This window comes from Mirounga leonina, unplaced genomic scaffold (assembly GCF_011800145.1).
Source record: "Mirounga leonina isolate KUSES-001 unplaced genomic scaffold, KU_Mleo_1.0 Mir_53, whole genome shotgun sequence".
NCBI lineage: Eukaryota > Metazoa > Chordata > Mammalia > Carnivora > Phocidae > Mirounga > Mirounga leonina.
In genome coordinates, this window is record NW_023270807.1 from 30740780 (window position 1) to 30760388 (window position 19609).

Genomic DNA, 19609 nt, shown 5'->3' on the forward strand with positions numbered 1-19609 from the left:
AAAGAAAGAAAGAGAAAGAAAGAAAGAAAAGAAAGAGAAAGAAAAAACGAATGAACGAACAGGGAAATAATCAAGAAAAGGAAAGAAAGAAAAGAGGAGGAAAGGAAGAAAATAGATTATTACTAGATATTATTTAATATCTAGTCAGAAACAAGATTAAGGTAAAGTGCTGGGTATCCCTGAAATTGTGTATGTGGAGAATCAAACAGAAATAAAAGAAGTAACTCTAATACTACACCTCCTTTCTAACCTAATTTTAATTGTAAACAAAGCACAAAGATCTATCCTCTTTTGTAAAGAGGAAATACTAAGTGAGTTCAACAATATAGTAAGTATCTAATAATGCGTGCAAGTAAAACAAAGTAATCATTCTATTTTTTTTTTTTTAAACCTTTACTCCTTGGTACTACTGATACTTATTATTCTTACAAAAAGATGAATGGTCAGAGCATGTCAGGAGGTTATTTAAATTTCTAACTATTTGCACTGATGTGCATTTACTACACTCTTAATCTTGGAGACTTATTTCACACCACTTTCAGAAAGAAAAGTGATTACTCACACAGAGTTAGAGCAATAAATGCAAAAAGTTCATCATTGCTCTGGTCATAAGATTAAAAAATAAAAGCAGTAAAGTGGAATCAAAAAATAAAAAAAACAACTCTTGCAAATTATACTTCTATAATGATATTAACTTATTATCTGCACTTGAACAAAAGTATAAACCAAGCAAGTAAAAACTACCTATATAATATCCCTCAATTTTTTTTGGATGGAGTTTTTTTTCCCGATACATGTATTTTTTGAAAAGTTTATTTTGAATTTCTTAGTTGGGAATGACCAATTCTGTAAGTATGGGAAAAACTTCTATGTTGTATACAGTATCACCAAGAACTTGCTATGACAAAAAAATTTTTTTTTGTTTTGTTTTGTTTTTTTTAAGGTCAAATGGCCCAAACTACTGTCAGAATGACTTCAGAAAAATACTTATTTTGGGGAGATCCAGCAGAGTAACATTTTAGCGCTTACTTTCAGGTAGGAACTACAGGGAGTAACAAAAGCACAAACCCCAAAGCAGGTTCTCCTCAATTAGGAGAATCCTGTCACCAGGATTGTATAATCTAAGAAACAGATGTGAAATATTTTCACATCAACTAAGAGAAACATGTGTAGGCTGAATTCAAGAGTTAAAACTAAATTCATCTATACATCCTGAACAATAATATCCAAAACATTTCACAACCAATTTGGCAAAGGCACAAAGTAGTCAACAGACACACTGGCCTTAATTCTGGAAGACCCTGCTGAACCAGGCTTTACCCTTTAAACAGGCCTAGGATGGGTAAGAAGACTCAGGAAGGCAGAGCAGCAGCTGACTGACTGACATGCAAGCATTTCAACCTCTTAACAATCCGAAGGGGCAAACTAACGTTCACTGGCCAAATGTCAGCGTGTAGACAAAGATCTATAAAGAGAAAGGAATACCTCCCAACAGATGCAAAGGCAACTAAAACTAAAGTCAGATGTGTCTTGAATATAGATACATCAATTTTGATGAGGAGGCAGCATTTAATAAGTTTATCAGCCATTTACTAAATGATAATGATAGTAAAGTAACCAGGAGTAAGAGTATAATGAGATTTATGTGGTAGAAAGTACAGATATTTTCTTAATCTCAATCTCTCTCAAAATAAAAATGCACAAGGAGAACCTTAGCTTCCAAAAACACCCATACTAGATCAAGATAAGACCTGGAGCCTCAAAAGGTTATAAATTTCTCTTACAATCTTAAAAAACAGTAAAACTGAAAAACCGCTTAGTAAAAATACTTTATACCCAATCTGACTCACTGTATTAGTTTAATACAGATTATCTCTTACGGAAAAGACAAAGGAAAGGCTAACGAATTTCAGTAGATATGAAACTGAAATGATAAATTCAGTAGAAGAGAAATAAGATTTTCACATCTTACACCCAATCACCAGTCATGTTTATCTTCCAAATAGCTTATCAGCTTCTTTTCCTATCTGCTCTCTTTGTAACTACTCTAGTTCAGACCCTCATTTGTCACCTTAACTATCAAAATGATTACATGATTGGTCTTCCTATCTACCATTTATATTTCAATTCTCCAACCCAACTTCCAATTGCCCCTTTCAAACGCATCCTTCATGGTGCTGTAACTCTTAGATAAATTCATATATAATTACTTTCATGCATTCACACACACACAAATGTATACACATCTTCACTTTCAATTGTTCAGCAGGATAAAACTCAAAATTTCTTAAATGTTGTTTATAAGACCCAGTCTACCTACCTGGCTGATCATAGCCTGTCCCTTACCTACACAAACATCTGAAACATCACATCATACTTTTTTTTTTTTTTTTTTGTACTGAGGAGGGTGAGAGTTAAAATTCACATTATATGTAGGGTGCCTGGGCGGCTCAGTCAGTTGAGCATCCGACTCTTGATTTTGGCTCGGGTCATTATCTCAGGGTTGTGAGATTAAGCCCTGCATCCAGCTCAACACTTAGTGAGGAGCTTGCTTGGGATTCTCTCACTCTCTCTCCCTCCTTTGGCCCCTCCCCTGCCCCTCTTGTGCATTCTCTCTCTCTCTCCAATAAAAAAAAAAATAGGGGCGCCTGGGTGGCTCAGTCGGTTAAGTATCTGCCTTTGGCTCAGGTCAGAACCCCAGGGTCCTGAGATCGAGCCCCACGTTGGGCTCTCTGCTCAGCGGGGAGCCTCCCTCTCCCTCCCCCTCTGCCTGCTGCTCTGCCTACTTGTGCTCTCTCTCTCAAATAAAGAATCTGTTTCTTGGTTTCTCTCTCTCTCTCTTTTAAAAAAAAATTCACATTATATGTTTTATATCTTTCTCCAAATATTCCATGTTAACTGCAGCCTCTCAAGTTACCATAATGTTATGTACTCAACTCGTCCCTCTAAAATTCATTTGTTGAAGTCCTAACCACCAGTGTGATGATATTTGGATACTGGGCCTTCCAGGAGGTAATTATGGTCAAATAAGGTCCTAAGGGTAAGGTTCTAATCCAGTAGGATTGGTGTCCTTATAAGAAGAGACACTAGACAGTTCTCTCTCCCTGCTAGCGGAGAGTAAAATAAAGCCCATGTGAGGAGACAGTGAAAAAGCAGCCATTTATAAGCCTAGTATCTTCAGCAGAAACCAAATTTACTGAAACCTTGATCACGGACTTGTAGCCTCCAGAACTCTAGAACTTGAGAAAATAAATGTTCACTGTTTAAGCTACCCAGTCTGTGCTATTTTGTTATGGCAGCCCAAGTAGATTGATACAGATTTTGGTACCGTTAAGTGGACTGCTACCGTAACAAATACCTAAAAATGTGGCTGTCTCTTTGAAACGCAGTAATGAGCAGAGGCTGGAAGAGTTTTAAGATGCAACCAGAAAAAGCATAGCCTGCCTTGAAAGTGAAAAGAGAGGAAGGAAGGAAGGCAGGCCCCAAATGGAGTCACTTGTGCTAAGCCCCACCAAGATTTAATACCTAACCTCAGAGCAATTTCAACCTCTCCCAGGAGTAGAATTTTAAACCAATCAGTCTGGAATTTCCTGGTAAGGTAATCTGCCTGATAAAAACCCCCTGCTTTGGGCCCCTGGGTGGCTCAGTCGTTAAGCGTCTGCCTTCGGCTCAGGTCAGGATCCCAGGGTCCTGGGATCAAGCCCCACATCGGGCTCCCTGCTCCACGGGAAGGCTGCTTCTCCCTCTCCCACCCCCCCTGCCTGTGTTCCCTCTCTCGCTGTGTCTCTCTCTGTCAAACAAATAAATAAAATCTTAAAAAAAAGGGAAGCTAGTTCAGTTCTCATGTTGAACAATCAGACAACTGCTTAAAAAAACAAAACAAAACAAAAAAAACTCTGCTGTGCCCTCAGGGAAGGTGATCTTGCTTGAAACAATTCCCTCTTTGAACTTCCTTATCGCACCTCCTTCTACTCATAAAAATCTTCCATTTTGCATAACTCCTTAGAGCTCCTTTCTACTTGCTAGATGGGATGCTGCCCAATTCACAAACTGCTGAATAAAGCCAACTAGATCTTCAAATTTACTCGTTTGAATTTTGTATTTTAACAAAGAGACTACTGATAAAAATATGGATGTTAAAGGCAAGAGGGAGGACTCAAAAAGAAGAGTTATAGAGAAAGCCTCTGTTGTCTTACAGAAGATATATATCATCATGAATAGAATGTTGGTAGAAGTATGGACACTGAAGGTCATTCTGGTGAAATCTCAGCTAGAAATAAAGAACATGTTATTGAAAACTAAAAGAAGATAACTTGTAATACAGTGGTAAGGACTTTGGCTGAACTGTTTTTGTGTTTCTGTGGAAGGCAGAACTTTTAAGAGATGAAATTGGGTATTTAGCTGAGGAGGATTCTAAGCAAAGTGTTGAAGGAGCAGGATGGTTTCTCCTTACTGTTTACAGTAAAATGCGAGAGGAGAGAGGTAAGGTGAAGGAACTACTCCATCTGTATTGTAAAAGAATGATGAAGCCTGTGTTAAGAGTGTGGCTGAACAACCATCTGATAAGGAGAGGAGTAAGGGTGGAAACCATGGGTTTAATCAACCATCTCAGCAGAAGCCAGGAATAGTGGTAGGATGATACTAACAGGGACACTGCCAATTTGAAATAAAGGGAACAGAGATGGGACAAAATAAGGTAGGCTATGAGATTTGGGGGATTCTACAGGGCAGGATGACAGAATTATTTAGCTGAGAACATGCTTTATCCTTCAAGAAAAAGTATCCAAAAGCAATTCAGTTATCATCAGGGCTGCCACTCCCACCACAGGCCCAGGGGGCAAGGCTGCTTCCTCCTTGCTTTCCTCAGTTGTGGCCACCAGGTAACTGCTACAAAGAGTCGAGGGAGCAGGACCTAGGCCCAGAACCAAGAGGGCAGGGCCACTACCTAGGGCCATGGTGGTGACCCTACCACCTACCCCTCAGTGGGCCTGGAAAGCAGAGCATCCAACCAAAGATAATTATTCTTGAGTCTTAAGATCTAATATAATTTGCCTTGTTAGGTTTTGGACTTGCTTGGAACCCATAATCCCTTTTTTTCTTTCCAATATCTCCCTTTTAGAACAGAAATGTCTACCCTATTCCTGCCCTACTATTCTATTTTTGAGGCACATAACTTGTCTGGTTTCAATGGTTCACTGCTAAAGAATTTTGACTCAGGATGCATCATATTTCAGGTCTCACTGATACCTGATTTAGGTGGTATTTTGATAAGATTTTGGACTCAGCACTGATGCTCAATTAAGACTTTGGGGGCTGCTGGGACGGGATGAATGCATTTGTACATAGTAAGGTCATGAATTTTGGGGGGCCAGAGAACAGAATGTTATGGACTGAATTTGTCCCCACAAAATTCTTATGTTGAAGGCCTAACCCCCAATGTGATGGCATCTGGATATAGAGCCTTTAGGAAGGTCATCAGTTAAATAAGGTGGGACCCTAGTCCGATGACACTGAGTCACTTTAGGAAGAACAGACCCCAGAGAGCACTCTTTCTCCCAGTGAGAGCACACAGGAAAGACAATGTAGGACACAATAAGAAGGGAGCAGCCAGGACGAGAGTTCTCACCAGAAACCAAACTTGCCAACATTCTGACCACGGACTTCTAACCTCTAGAACTGTGAGAAAATAAATGTCTGTTATTTACAGCACTCTAAAAAGATGAATACACTTCACATGCTATTTATCTTTTTTCTTTATTTAGTCTGATGACAAATTTCCACTCCTCAAATTTCAATTCAAATGTCATTCCTTATTAGGTCTTCCCTGATTCTTCAAGGCAAGGCTAGGAACTTGCTACTCCATCGTCAAAACCTAGTATTTATCTCTTATTAGAGCACTTAAATATTAAAGCCCAAGTTATGTATTTATGTCTCTCCCCACTGTGACCCTTGAGGAAAGAGACAAAGAGACAATGACCCTCCATCTTTATCCCCAAGACCTTGCACACTACATAACAAAGTGCTCCAAAGATGTTAGCTACATGAATTAGTTAAATCTCAACCACATTTTTACCATAAAATTATCTACTGTTTTAAAAGAAAAACATACATCACTTAACAAAAACTAGGAGTAGGTTACCCTCAAGAAAATTTCAGGAAATTTAGTCAATCACTTAATCTAAATGTATACCTCATTCAAATATGGTAATGAGAAGAACCCTACCCTGGGTAACAAAAACATTATTAGTCTTTCATTCACAAATTTCAGCTTGTGAAACACAGGAGTCCACATACTCCCCCCTCTATCAGTGCCCTCAGCTAATGACCTCAAATATCAATAAGAAAATAGAGGCCAATCAGAGAAGAATTCTTTCATTTGCACACAAAATCTAAGAACCCACTTGCACATCTTTTCATTTTTATTGCTCTTATAACAACAGAGGAAATATCTTTCCACCTTAATCAAAGCCTCCCACCTGTATGGGTGCTTTCTATGCCATTCCTTCTCACCTATTATCCACCTGAGAGCCAACATCATCAATTCAATTACAAAAGGACCGCAATACTGAGACAGGCCGGAGGTGGCACAAGGAATAGTATTTAGCAATCCTTCAGCTTATCTTTTACATTTTACAAAAGAAAAATCTCATTTTCTCAGTGGAGCTAGATATTGCTATTGCAAGAGCAGTGACTAAACTCTGACTTCCCTAATGCCTGATTTGGTGGCTTACTCATCATCTCTTCCTGACTGCCTATAAAACTTACCATGAAATAAACTGAGATTCCAATACTCCCCCACAAAACCGGCTCCTCCTTCAGATTTGCCTATCTAAGTTGATGACAACTTCACCCTTTTCTGTGTAGCAAAGAATTTGGCTTTGCCCAAAAGAGGTGCGACTTTTGCCCACGGTTCTGGCAGGTACTCAATGTCTTTGTTTAGGGCAGGAGCTGACGACATCTTAAGTGGTGAGCCAGAAAGACCAACCATGTGATTTTGGGTGAGAACTTCGGGTCATATGTAGTCCACTGTCTGGAGGCTGAGATAACTATGTGAGCAATCAATCAATCTGACTTGCCTAAATAACAGTCTCAATAAAAACTCTGTGTTAAGGCTCATGTGAGTTTCCCTGGTTGGCAGTACTCCATACATACAGTCATACATCAATGCCAGAAGAGTAACATATCTTGAGGACAATGGAAGGTTCATATTTGAAATCCTCCCAGACTCTATCTTATTTATGCATCTCTTCTTTTGGTTGATTTTAACCTGTATTCACTTATAATAAATGGTAACAATGAGTATAATTGCTTTCAGTGGTTTCTGTGAATCCTTCCAGAGAATTATCAAACCTGAGAGTGGTTTTAGGAACCTCCCAAAGTTGCAGGTGGTGTCAAAAGTGAATGAAGTGTTCCTAAGACTTTGCAGTTTGGCCAACTGCAGGTACATTCTCAATTCACCTTTCTCTCACACCCCACCTATGTGTCCTATCAGAATATCCTGCTGGCTCTTTCTCCAAAAGGTAGGCAGAATCAAATCACTACTTCTACCATCATGCTTTGCCTCGGTTATTACAACAGCTTCCTCACAGATCTCATAGTTCTACCCTTACCCCCATAAACTCAAATCTTAAAACACCATCCAGGAACCCTGTTAAAATGTCAGATTATGTCACTTAATGACAAAAGTCCCTGATAGCTTCCCATCTCTCTCACAATAAATGTCAAAGTCCTAACAATGGCCTATGATATCCTACTAAATCTGGCAGCACTAGTTACCTCTGGCCATATCTTCAGCTACTCCAGCCTTCATTCGCTCTACTCCAACCACACTAGTTTCCTCACTTTGTCTTAAATATGCCAGATAATTTCTTGCCTCAGGGTTTTCCATCTGTTGTTTCCTCAGACTGGAATGCTCTTCCCCCCACATATATTCATGGCTCCCTCACTTCCTTCAAATACCTTCTCAAATACCACCTTCTCATCAGTGTCTTCCCTAACATTTCACAACCTCAACACAACCCGTTTTTTGTTTATTTTCTTTCTCTGCCTCCGCTCTAAACCTCTCTTGAATGCATGCTCCCTGAAGAGAAGTTGTCTTTTCTGGTAACTGCTGTTTCACCAGCACCTTGTATGGTATCTGGAACATACCTAGTACATAATAATATTTGGAAAATAAGTGAATGTTATATTGTTCAAAATGGCTAGTCAAACTGTTGCTTCTTGTTACTAGTGTATTTGCAAGGAAACATTTGCTTAACTTTTAGTATACTGCTTCTAAATAAATAAATGTCATCTAAAGAATCTGTTAAAACTCTATCAGAATTGTGCAAAATGTAACTCTAAATGAGGACTGAAGATAATACTCCATAAAAAGAACAAATAAATTTACAAATATATCCCCAGACACCTTTTGTCTAGGACAGATACTCTGGCTGCTATAAAGATTTGTGGTTTTACTGATGGTTCTCAGTCACATTCTAAATCAGGAGATTACAAACTACTGTTTGCAAATAAAATTTTATTAGAACTCAGCCATGTCCTTCTGTTTGCATCTTGTCCATGACTACTAGAAAGGTACAAGAGAGTTGAGGAGTTGCCACAAAGACCATATGGACCTCTAACTTAAAATATTAACTACCCTTTAAGAAAAGTTTACTGACCTCTCTTCTAGATAATTTAGGTTTCTAAATGAGAGACCTTCACATTAACAAAAGCAAATTCACATAACTATCTTTTTTAAAAAGCCAAAAGAGAATTAAAAATATATTCAATAGCGGGGCGCCTGGGTGGCTCAGTTGGTTGGGCGACTGCCTTCGGCTCAGGTCATGATCCCAGGGTCCTGGGATCAAGCCCCGCATCGGGCTCCCTTGGAGCTGCTTCTCCCTCTGACCCTCTCCCCTCTCATGCTGTTTCTCTCTCTCTCTCGCTCTCTGATAAATAAATAAATAAAATCTTTAAAAATATATATATATATTCAATAGCTAAATAGAAAAAGTACTAAAAAAAATTGTCCTTTCAATAAGTACTCTTTTTTCATGACACATCAAGGCAGACAAAGGGTACTGGGAATATGCCTTGATTATAAAGCATTTGTATTCCAAGAAGTCCTAGAACCACAAAAGGTTACTGACCAATTTTATTCTACCACAAATTGTATTCAATAAATGTCATTTTTTTATTTACTGAAATTTCTTTTTTTTTTTTTAATTATTTAAGACCTTTATTAACAGGTGCTTGCCATTTGTTGATTTTTTTGAAAAAATCAAGTTGTAAACTTTTTATTACAAATTAAAAATGAGATTCTTAAAAATCTCAACTTGACCAGATATGAAACAATTTAAAAACCTTTAAAGGTGTATTGAGAAAAACCAGGTTTTTTTTTTTGTTTTTTTTTTAAACACTTTTGTCATTACCAAAAAGAGACGTCTTTAGGTAAAAATAATAAAAACCCCATGCTGCATAGATAATGCAGATAGTTCTATTTATCTGGTCAGTGGGCAAAAAGCAAGCACTTAAGGTCTTCAGTTCCACTCTTTTGTTCATTTCTTATTGCTGGAATTTCATCTTCATTTCTTCATGTTGGATGACTAAACCGGATGATGGTAGAGATGGTAAGCTATTTACTGAAATTTCTGAGACCAAATTATAAAAAGGACCTTTTAAAAGCTTATTAGCACCTCACATACTTCCTAAACTAAAAAAACAAAAGAAAAAACAAAAATCAAAACCTATTTTAACAAGGAGAAATGTCTTCCATTAACAAGGACAAATGTTTTCCAAAGAGAAAATGTTAAATGTATAAAAAAATATGCAAAACTTTATTGATATTAATATAAAACCTTAAGGAAGAAGATTTAAGAAAGGAACTCACTGACAAAGATTAATTCAAAAATTTAAAGACTGATGCACCAAATCTGAAAAGATGCACAGAAAGGTTTCATCAAAGAGCTGTTGATAAAAATGGAAAAACTGCAAACATCATAAATGTCCAAGTAATCATCACTAGAAGATTAAACTGTTGTATGCTAAAAGGAAAATGCAATACAGTCGAAATTGATGAAACTACATTTACTATTTCTAAAGAGATGCCAATAGTATGTCAGCAAGTAGATTATCAAGAATTCATAAAATAAAATCACATTTGTGTAAAATTATAACATGGAGGGTATATGTATGGGGGGAGAGCACTCTGCATGTATCTGAGCACATAAAATGTCTAGGTAGAACAACATATATAAAAAAGTTAACTGTGGCTATTGCTTCGTGGCAATATAAAAGGTGGCTTATTCTTTTTCTTACATTTTTTTCCTAGATTTTTCTAAATGAGCCTTTATTATTATTATGTTATTTCCATTTTCAGGGGGAAAAAAATCAAGACTTACCCAACTAAAAGAAGAAGTGCACAAATTACAGCAAATCCCAAAGTATACTTGAATGCCGTTTTAATTTGCTGGAAGTCAAGGGAAAAAAGTATACCATTTACTAAGACCTTTAAAATATAAAATAGTCTTAAAAAATAAAATATAAAATATTCTTGCTACAGTGTAACAGTACTTTCACATCAAATGTACATTTATGTGTAAATTTGTGTAAAATTTCCTTGTTGAAAAATAATCTTAAAATTTAAGGAAAAACAATGTAATGCCACATCATAAGTTTTCTTTGCAAACTGTACTAGACTTTAAAAGTCTTTTCAATGATTAGCCCTTATGGAAATCAGTACTCAAAAGCATAACCAATTCTTCAGTGGGCATAATCATTAGTAAAATAATCAGAATATTTACTAATATATTCCCCTAAACAGGAAGCAATCAGAATCTATTACACCCCTCCCCCAATTCATTAAAATGGGTTATAATAAGTACAATAAATACTCAATATGCATGCATGTGTGTATATATGTACATATTTTATATATAATGTATATTATATTTATATAAAATTAAAAATATAGAGAGAACATATAAATATATAAAACATTTATCATTATCTTTATCCAAAGACAAACACAAAGCTGAATATTCTAAATATGGAAAGAAAAGTTAACCTCAAAAAAAAAGGTTAAATCAGTAAAACAACAAAAAAAACCTGTATTTGTCTCTCAGATTAATGAAGTCTCTAAAAGTCACCTTTTAAAATTTAAATTCATGCTTCATATGACAAATTCTTCACAAAGGAGTTAAGACAATCTTTAGGAAAAAACCCAAAATAAAGGTTGAGGAGGATTTTAAGATCCACCAAAGAGTTGGGAAAGATGAACTTAGAAGAAGTGAAAAGAGAAAGCATGTATCTCATTCCATTTTTTACATTAAATTCCTAGCCACCCACTTTACCTTACATATGTTGGGTTTACAAATACAGAGTTACATAAGTATCTGCAAATAATTAATTTTGACTTTCTTTATAAATATTTAAACATCTTATTTTTTTCTCTAATAAAGTACTGATTACCACTTGGAATCACTTAAAATATTGTTATGTACTTGCTCCTTATCTTAATGCAAATACTTTAAGGTTTTAATAAACATGATTAAGAAATAATGCTGGCTTTTAAGTGAAAGCTATATATATATATGTATATTTGTATTTAAATACAAAACATAAAAAAGGTATAAAACAAATTCCTGTAACTCAATAAAAAGACATTCCTTTTATGCTCCTTTTCCCCCTTAAATTAGAAAAAATGTTCAATTTTAGCAAATACCTTCCAACATACAGTTTCTTCTTTGACCTATTAAATGACTATATATTAACAGATGTGCCAATTCTAAACTACCCATGCAGTCTAGAGATAGGCCCAACTCAGTTATACTATATTAATATATTTTTAAGATACCTCTGAATTCAATTTGCTAATATTTCAGTTAAGATTTGTATACCAATACTTAAGTGATGTTGGTCTGAAGTTTTGGACATGCATGTATGTTATATTTATCAGATTTTTATATCAGTGTTATTCTGGATTAGTAAAAATAGTCTGCAAGTGTTCCTTCTTTATGCCCTACAACAGGGGTCAGCAGACTGTCCTATGGGCCACATGTAGCCCACCTCCTATTTTACTGGATCACATCAAGCTCATTAAGTATTATCTCTGGCTACTTTCACAGTACAACAGCAGAGGTGAGTAGCTGAGACAGAAACTATATGGCCCACAAAGCCTAAAATGTTTACTACCTGGACTTTTGGAGAAAAAGTCTGCCAATCCCTGCTCTAGAATTGCTGTCTAAACAATAGTCACAAGTCACATGTGCCTACTGAGCTCTTGAAATATGGCTAGTTCAAATTAATTCTTTGAAGTGATAATACTTGGAACATATTACATTAAATGCAATGTATCATTACAAATAATTTCAACTGCTCGTTTTTACTTATTTTAATAAGTAGAAAGAAAATTTAAAATTTCACATCTGGCTCACATTGTATTTCTATTAGACAACGCTGCTCTAGAATAAATTCAAAGTCCTGTCATTCTTTGAGAAAGGAAATAATCTTTCCTCCTCCCCCCTAAAATAAACATACTTACAGTACATTTACTAGTATCATCATCATCCTTTTCTTCATAGTAGAAGTAGACAAAAGGGATCCAGAAAAACACACAGAATAATATAACAGAATATAAGGCTGTGGAAAGAAATAATAAGCTGAGTTCTACTGAATACATATAAACTTAATAACTGTTATATGTGTACTTAACGTGTGTGTATATTAACATACAAATTAACTTACCAAATTCACATTTACATACCAAATTCACTCCCCCATCTGATCCCTATACACATAACTCTATGTTTATATGTAATATCCCAATCAGCTTTTTCTGATCCCTGCCCCAAGAAATCAACAGCACTATTAGATAGATCATAAATCAAGTTAACCATGGGGCAATTTTCAGCAATAATGATAACAATTATGCCTATAGGGATGCCTGGGTGGCTCAGATGGTTAAGCATCTGCCTTCGGCTTGGGTCATGATCCCAGGGTCCTGGGATCAAGCCCCGTGTTGGGCTCCCTGCTCAGCGAGGAGACTGCTTCTCCCCCTCCCTCTTCTTCTCCCCCTGCTCGTGTTCTCTCTTTCTGTCTATCTCTGTCTTTCGAATGAATAAAAAAATAAAAATAATAAAAATAAAACAATTATGCCTATAACAAGTGTAGCTGCTAATACCTGAGCTCTTACTACATACTCAACACAATGCAAGAACTTCCTATTAACCAACTCATTTAAATGAACATTAACTTTTGGGGCGACTGTCTGGCTCAGTTAGTTGAGTGACTGACTGGACTTAGCTCAAGTCATGATCTCGGGGTTGTGGGGTCGAGCCCCATGAGGGACTCCACGCCCAGTATGGAGTCTGCTTGTCTCCCTTCTCCCTCTGCTCTTCCCCCTGTTCGTGCACGCACACTCGCTCGCTCTGACTCTCTCTCTAAAAGAAATAAAATCGTTAAAAAATAAATAAATGAGCGTTAACTTTTGTATTCCTTCCAACTTAAAATCAAGTGAAGTTGACACATTTTCCAGTCACTCAAGTTAAAGAAATAGTTATATATACAATACTATCCTTTCGGTACAAATAATTTCCCCAATCTAAGTTTAAAATATGTAGTGTTATAAAACTGATCTTATACAAATCAAGACCAAGAAAAGCTAAGAATGGTAAAAGAGTAAAATCAGATTCAAAGTTAACTGATACGAATTACTATTTATATGCTTTAAAATAATATTAGAGATACTTTGACCCAGTAGTCAAAATATTTTTTAATTCAATGTATTACTTAAAATTTGAAGAGCCAAAGTATATTTAACAATAAAAAAAGAAAACAGAATAAACAACTTTTTGAGGCTTCACAAACCTAAAAAAAGTGCTTTTAAAATCATCTGTGAAGGGGCACCTAGGTGGCTCAGTCAGTTAAGCGACCGACTCTTGATTTCCGCTCAGGTCATAACCTCAGGGTCCTGAGATGGGAGCCCCACCTAGGGTGTGAAGCCTGCTTAAGTTTCTCTCTCTCCCTCTACCCCTCTCATCACCCACCCCAGTGCACGTGCTTTCTCCCTCTCTCAAAAAAAAAATAAATTAAAAAAATTTTTTAAATAAAAAAATAAGGGACGCCTGTGTGGCTCAGTCAGTTAAGTGTCTGCCTTCAGCTCAGGTCATGATCTCAAGGTCCTGGGATTAAGCCCCACATTGGGCTCACTGCTTAGAGGAGAGTCTGCTTCTCCCTCTCCCTCTGTTCCTCACCCTGCTTGTGCTCCCTCTCTCTCTCTCTCAAATAAATAAAATCTTTAAAAAATAAATTAATTAATAATAATAAAATAAAAATCTGTGAATTTACATTTATTTGCATGTGCCTAAGTTCATGGAAAGAGTGATCATGTAATTATATAAAACAATCACAGGATAATAGTTATACTCCTTTGTAAAAAAAAAAAAAGCATTTGTTAGTAATGTATAACTTCAAATACTTATTCTGTTAGAAGGAATGATTATATAAGTTATAGAATTTTTAAACATGATCTTAATACTTGCTAGTACTATCTCATTTATCTGGAGGCCACTTATGAAACAGTCCCCATTAAATGCAGCATAGCTACAACTCAGCAAACAAAGCCCTAAATAACCAATAGAAAGGTAAAAGGTAATTTTTATTGGGGCGCCTGGGTGGCTCAGTCGTTAAGCGTCTGCCTTCGGCTCAGGTCATGATCCCAGTGTCCTGGGATCGAGTCCCACATCGGGCTCCCTGCTCGGTGGGAAGCCTGCTTCTCCCTCTCCCGCTCCCCCTGCTTGTGTTCCTGCTCTCGCTGTCTCTCTCTGTGAAATAAATAAATAAAATCTTAAAAAAAAAAAAAAGGTAATTTTTATTGACCAATCATAAAATAATTGTCAGCAAACTGAATTCTTGCACTACATATATTTAGTGAAATGCATGTAGTCTTTTAACATTATGAGAAACTAATAATGACAGTAAATCTTTAAAGGTAATGAATATTGGTGTTCCTATACAAAACACAGAGTACAGTTAACCCCTGAAGTTGGCTAAGGCACCAAGTCCCTGCAGAGGTAAAAATCTACATATAATTTTAGACTCCCTTAAACCTTAACTAACAGCCTACTGTTGACTGGAAGCCTTACCGATAACATGCAAAAACAGTCAATTAACACGTATTTTGTAGGTTACATGTATCATATACCATATTCTTAAAGTCAGCAAGAGAAAAGAAAATGTTAAGAAAATCATAAGGAAGAGAAAATACATTTACAGTATTACAGTATTATACTGAATTTATTAGAAAAAATCCACATTAAGTGGACACAATACAGTTCAAATTTGTGTTGTTCAAGGGCCAGCAATAGTTAGTATTAATATTTCTATTATAAGTCTAACAGCCAATGGAAATAAACATATATTCAAAAATGTAACCAAAATAAGTTTTTAAAAATTAAAAGGGACAGGACTATAAATCACTCTAAATACCATCCTAATATTATGATTAAAATGATCAAATAATTTGTATAGAACAGGAGAAACCCTAAACTAGCATAACAGAGTTTAATGAGCTGATAGCCATATCCCAGAAATTTTGATCCAGTAATGTTTGGCTTCACTCTCAGCATGTTGCTTATGTCTACTACTTGATAGCCTAGGCCTTCATCTGGCCAAAGAGCCTATGGCTATTTCATAAACATTCCTGGTATTCGGGAACTTGTGTCATCAATGATCTTTAAGTTTCACAGTTAACATCATAGTCAATTAGCAGAACAAGTAAAAAATTAATTCCTATAATTCAAAAAATACAAATAATCCATTTTTTAAAGTGGACAAAAGACAGATACTTCACCATAGAAGATATTAGCCAAAGATACAAAATGGCCAAAAGCACATTTTAAAAGGTGCTCATCATCATTAGTCATGAAGATGTAAACTAAACCCACAATGAGATACACATATCCAAAAGAATGGCTAAAATTAAACTGGCAATACCAAGTGTTATCAAGAATGTAGAACAACTGATAGTCCCATACTTTGCTAGAGGCAGTGTAAAGTGGCACAACACTATAGAAAACTGTTTAGTAGTTTCTTACCAAGTTAAATATACAACTACCACATGATCCAACAATTCTATTCCTCTGACAATGAAGAGCAGCAACATATGCAAAGGGTTTCTGCCCAGAGAAGCCTGCCTGAGTTAAGAGTCCAGGGCTTTTACTGGGGACTTGTAAAATACGGACATTGGCCTGAGTGACCAGCTATGATAGCAAAACTACAGACCCAAAGCAGGAAGGCAAGTATTGACTGAAAATCATACGTTTTGCACAACTGAACAAGCTGGTACTGCAAGGTTCCATACTCAGCTATACAAAACCACCTTATCAATTAGTAACACAGAGTACATCCAAGGGCTAGGTTCACAGGAGTTAGTCAAGGGTCAGCCACACAACCTGAAAGTATATGGTAAGTGACAAGCTCAGGTGTCTTGCATTAACTCTTTATTTTCTTTTCTTTTTAAAGTAGGCTCCACGCCCACTGTGGAGCCTAACGCAGGACTTGAACTCACAACCCTCCTGAGATCAAGACCTGAAATGAGATCAAGAGTCCAATGCATGGGGCATCTGGGTGGCTCAGTCCATTAAGCATCTGCCTTCGGCTCAGGTCATTATCTCAGGGTCCTGGGATCGAGCCCTGCATCCGGCTTTGTGCTCAGTGGGGAGTCTGCTTCTCCCTTTCCCTCTGCTCCTCTCCCCCACTCATGCTCTCTTTCTCTCTTCTCTCAAATAAATAAATAAAATCTATAAAAAAAAAAAAGTCAGATGCTTAACCAACTAAAAAACCCAGGCACTCCCTGCATTAACTCTTTCATAACAAAAATGTTCTTAGCAACATTATTCACAGTAGTCAAAAACTGGAAATGATCCAAACGTCCATCAACAGGTGAAAAGATAAGCAAACTAAATGGTCTTTTATTTATACGAATGACTAGTATACAGCAATAAAAAAGAACAAACCATGGTTACATGAGATGAGGATGAATCGCACAGACCTTATGCTAAATAAAATATGCCCAAACACAGGAGTACATTTTCTACAGTTGGACTTCAGGAAGTTCTAGAACTGGCAAAACTAATTTATTACAACACAAGTCAAAAAAAGTGGTTGGGACAGCTACTGACTGTAAAGAGACATGAAGATGTATGGCAACCAAAACTCTCATTATGTTGCTGATAGAAATAACCAGAAAAAGGCAGTTTCTAGCAATCAACACCTGGGGGAAGAAAATGGGGAACACACACAATTCTGAAAAGACTCTATAATATCCCCTCAGCAGTCTGTGACTCAAAATAGGTGTAGAACAACTGCTCTAAATCTTTGTTTTGCCAACACCACACTCTAAATAAACTATCCTCCAGAAATCTGACTGCTCTTTTTTCATAAAGATCTCTCCCGTATCTTTATGCGTCTTCTCCCTGCTTCTCCCTCTCTCTCTCTCTGCCTGCCGCTCTCCCTGCTTGTGCTCTCTTTCTCTCTCTCTCAAATAAATTTTAAAAATCTTTTAAAAAAATGAACAAAGATCTTTTCCTTTAGCCCATAAATGTTAATCTATAAAGAAACATAAGTTAATTAATTAAGATTTTTGTGTTTTGGATCAGTTCTAATGTCCAGTTAGGTTTATATATCTATAAATGAAAAAAAAAAGTTGCTGTTACCACTATCATGAAACTGAGAAATTGCTTCTTTTACAGCTCTACTTCATATTGATAGCTATTTTCAAAGGAAAATTATTCTTAACCCAAACAGTGATGACACTCTCATATCCTGACATCTTTATAAAGTATGCTTTTACTTGTAAATGTTTTTGTTAAAAGACTGCTACTAGCAAGTGAAAGATAAACAGACTATTTGGTTTAATAGTCCCACTAAGATCAAAGAAAACGTATTAAGAACAAATTTTAAAACCTCATGTCCACAAAAATTGGCAAAAATTAGACTCATAAAACAAGTTCTTTTTTTAAAAGAACTTAGCAAGAACTAGCAAAAACAAGTGGACAGCCATCAACTCTTAAAAGGACATAGACAAAAACTGTGGCAAAGAATATATGATAACTGTTATATTTTCATATACACAGCTACCTTTTAAAAACTGTATATCATTAAATTCTAACACACATGAAAATTAACTTGGATTAATTAGGCTTTGGGATTTTTAGACATTCTTTATTCCTCCCAACTACTGATGAAAACACCAAGACAAAGAATAACTTGGTCAATATTGTGATAGTATAATTAAGCATTACAAAGCTTTTTTTTAAGAGGGTCAAAGTATAAAGATATGCTGGGAATTCTAAAAGCCTTCTAAAATTATCCCATTTACCCAGCTGAAGATATTTGGGGTCAAGACTGCTAGCTGTATATCCAGATACCCATTTTCATTTCAGCTGGCATTCCCCTTTTTGTCCTTCCCCTTTCCTCCTGCTTCCTGCCTGAAATAGATATATGATAGCTTAAACTCTAGCCATCATTTTGGACTTTGGTGACCTTAAGATGGAAATCATGTACTAAGAATGGAGAGCAGATGAAAACAAAGCAAAACAAAACACAAGTTTAAGATCCTCATGCTGCAGCCATCTGAACCCTGGATAGCCCAATTCTAAACTTACTTTAAGTGAGATTTAAAAACCACTATACTGTCTTAGCCATGTATTTCCAGTCTGTTAACAGCTGTCAGGTGTAATTCCTGAAACAGAATCTGATATGAGAAATGGGGGAACCCAAACATTCACTCCTGAACTATCCTGAGCCATTGGTGGTCCTGCCTGTGAGCCATGAGTGTAACAGATCTCAATTAACTTTTACCATTGAACATGGTAGCATCATGAGGTGCCACAGAATATTCTGGGTTCAAGATACAGTTCTTGCCTTCACAGTGTAGCAGCAACTCTATTTCCCTTAATAACCAGTATCAATCACTCCAGCCCACATGGTTAACTATTATTGTCTGTTCATTCAATAGAATAAGGCAACCAATGGTCAGGTGGAAATAATACCTTTAATTCAACAAAACTATTGTTTCATCCTTGCTGGAAGTATACTCATATGGCTATTAAAAATTCTAACCAGCAGAACTCAGCTAAAGAAACAAGTTTTGTGGTTAGTTCATTAGGACTAACTGTACAAATTGCCATGCTCACTTCTATCCCTTAGTTATCAGACATGGGTACAAATTATAGGACAAAGAGACCCATGTAATGCTCACTGGTCCATAGCATTCTCTGAAATAAAAAAATAAATAAACAGGGCCACCTGGGTGGCTCAGTCGGTTAGCATCTGCCTTCGGCTCAGGTCATGATCCTGGTCCTGGGATTGAGTCCGGCATCAGGCTCCTTGCTCTGCAGGGAGCCTGCTTCTCCCTCTGCATCTGCCTCTCTCTCTCTGTTTTTCATGAATAAATGAATAAAATATTTTTAAAAAAATTTAAAGGAAGGAAGGGAGAAAGAAAGAAGAAAGAAAGAAAGAGAGAGAGAGAGAGAGAGAGAGAAAGAAAGAAAGAAAGAAAGAAAGAAAGAAAGAAAGAAAGAAAGAAAGAAAGAAAGAAAGAAAGAAAGAAAGAAAGAAAGAAAGA

At 36.4% G+C, this 19609-nt stretch overlaps 1 protein-coding gene across 1 annotated transcript in view; it reads right to left on the bottom strand.

Annotated features, from left to right (window-relative positions):
- LMBRD1 (LMBR1 domain containing 1) overlaps positions 1-19609 on the bottom strand; it is a 136590-nt gene that overhangs the window by 94255 nt on the left and 22726 nt on the right. The window contains exons 4-5 of the mRNA XM_034991517.1: positions 12524-12621; positions 10383-10450 (exon numbers count right to left, since the gene is read on the bottom strand). Of these exons, the coding sequence (XP_034847408.1) occupies positions 10383-10450; positions 12524-12621 (166 nt within the window). The remainder of the gene's footprint in view (positions 1-10382; positions 10451-12523; positions 12622-19609) is intronic.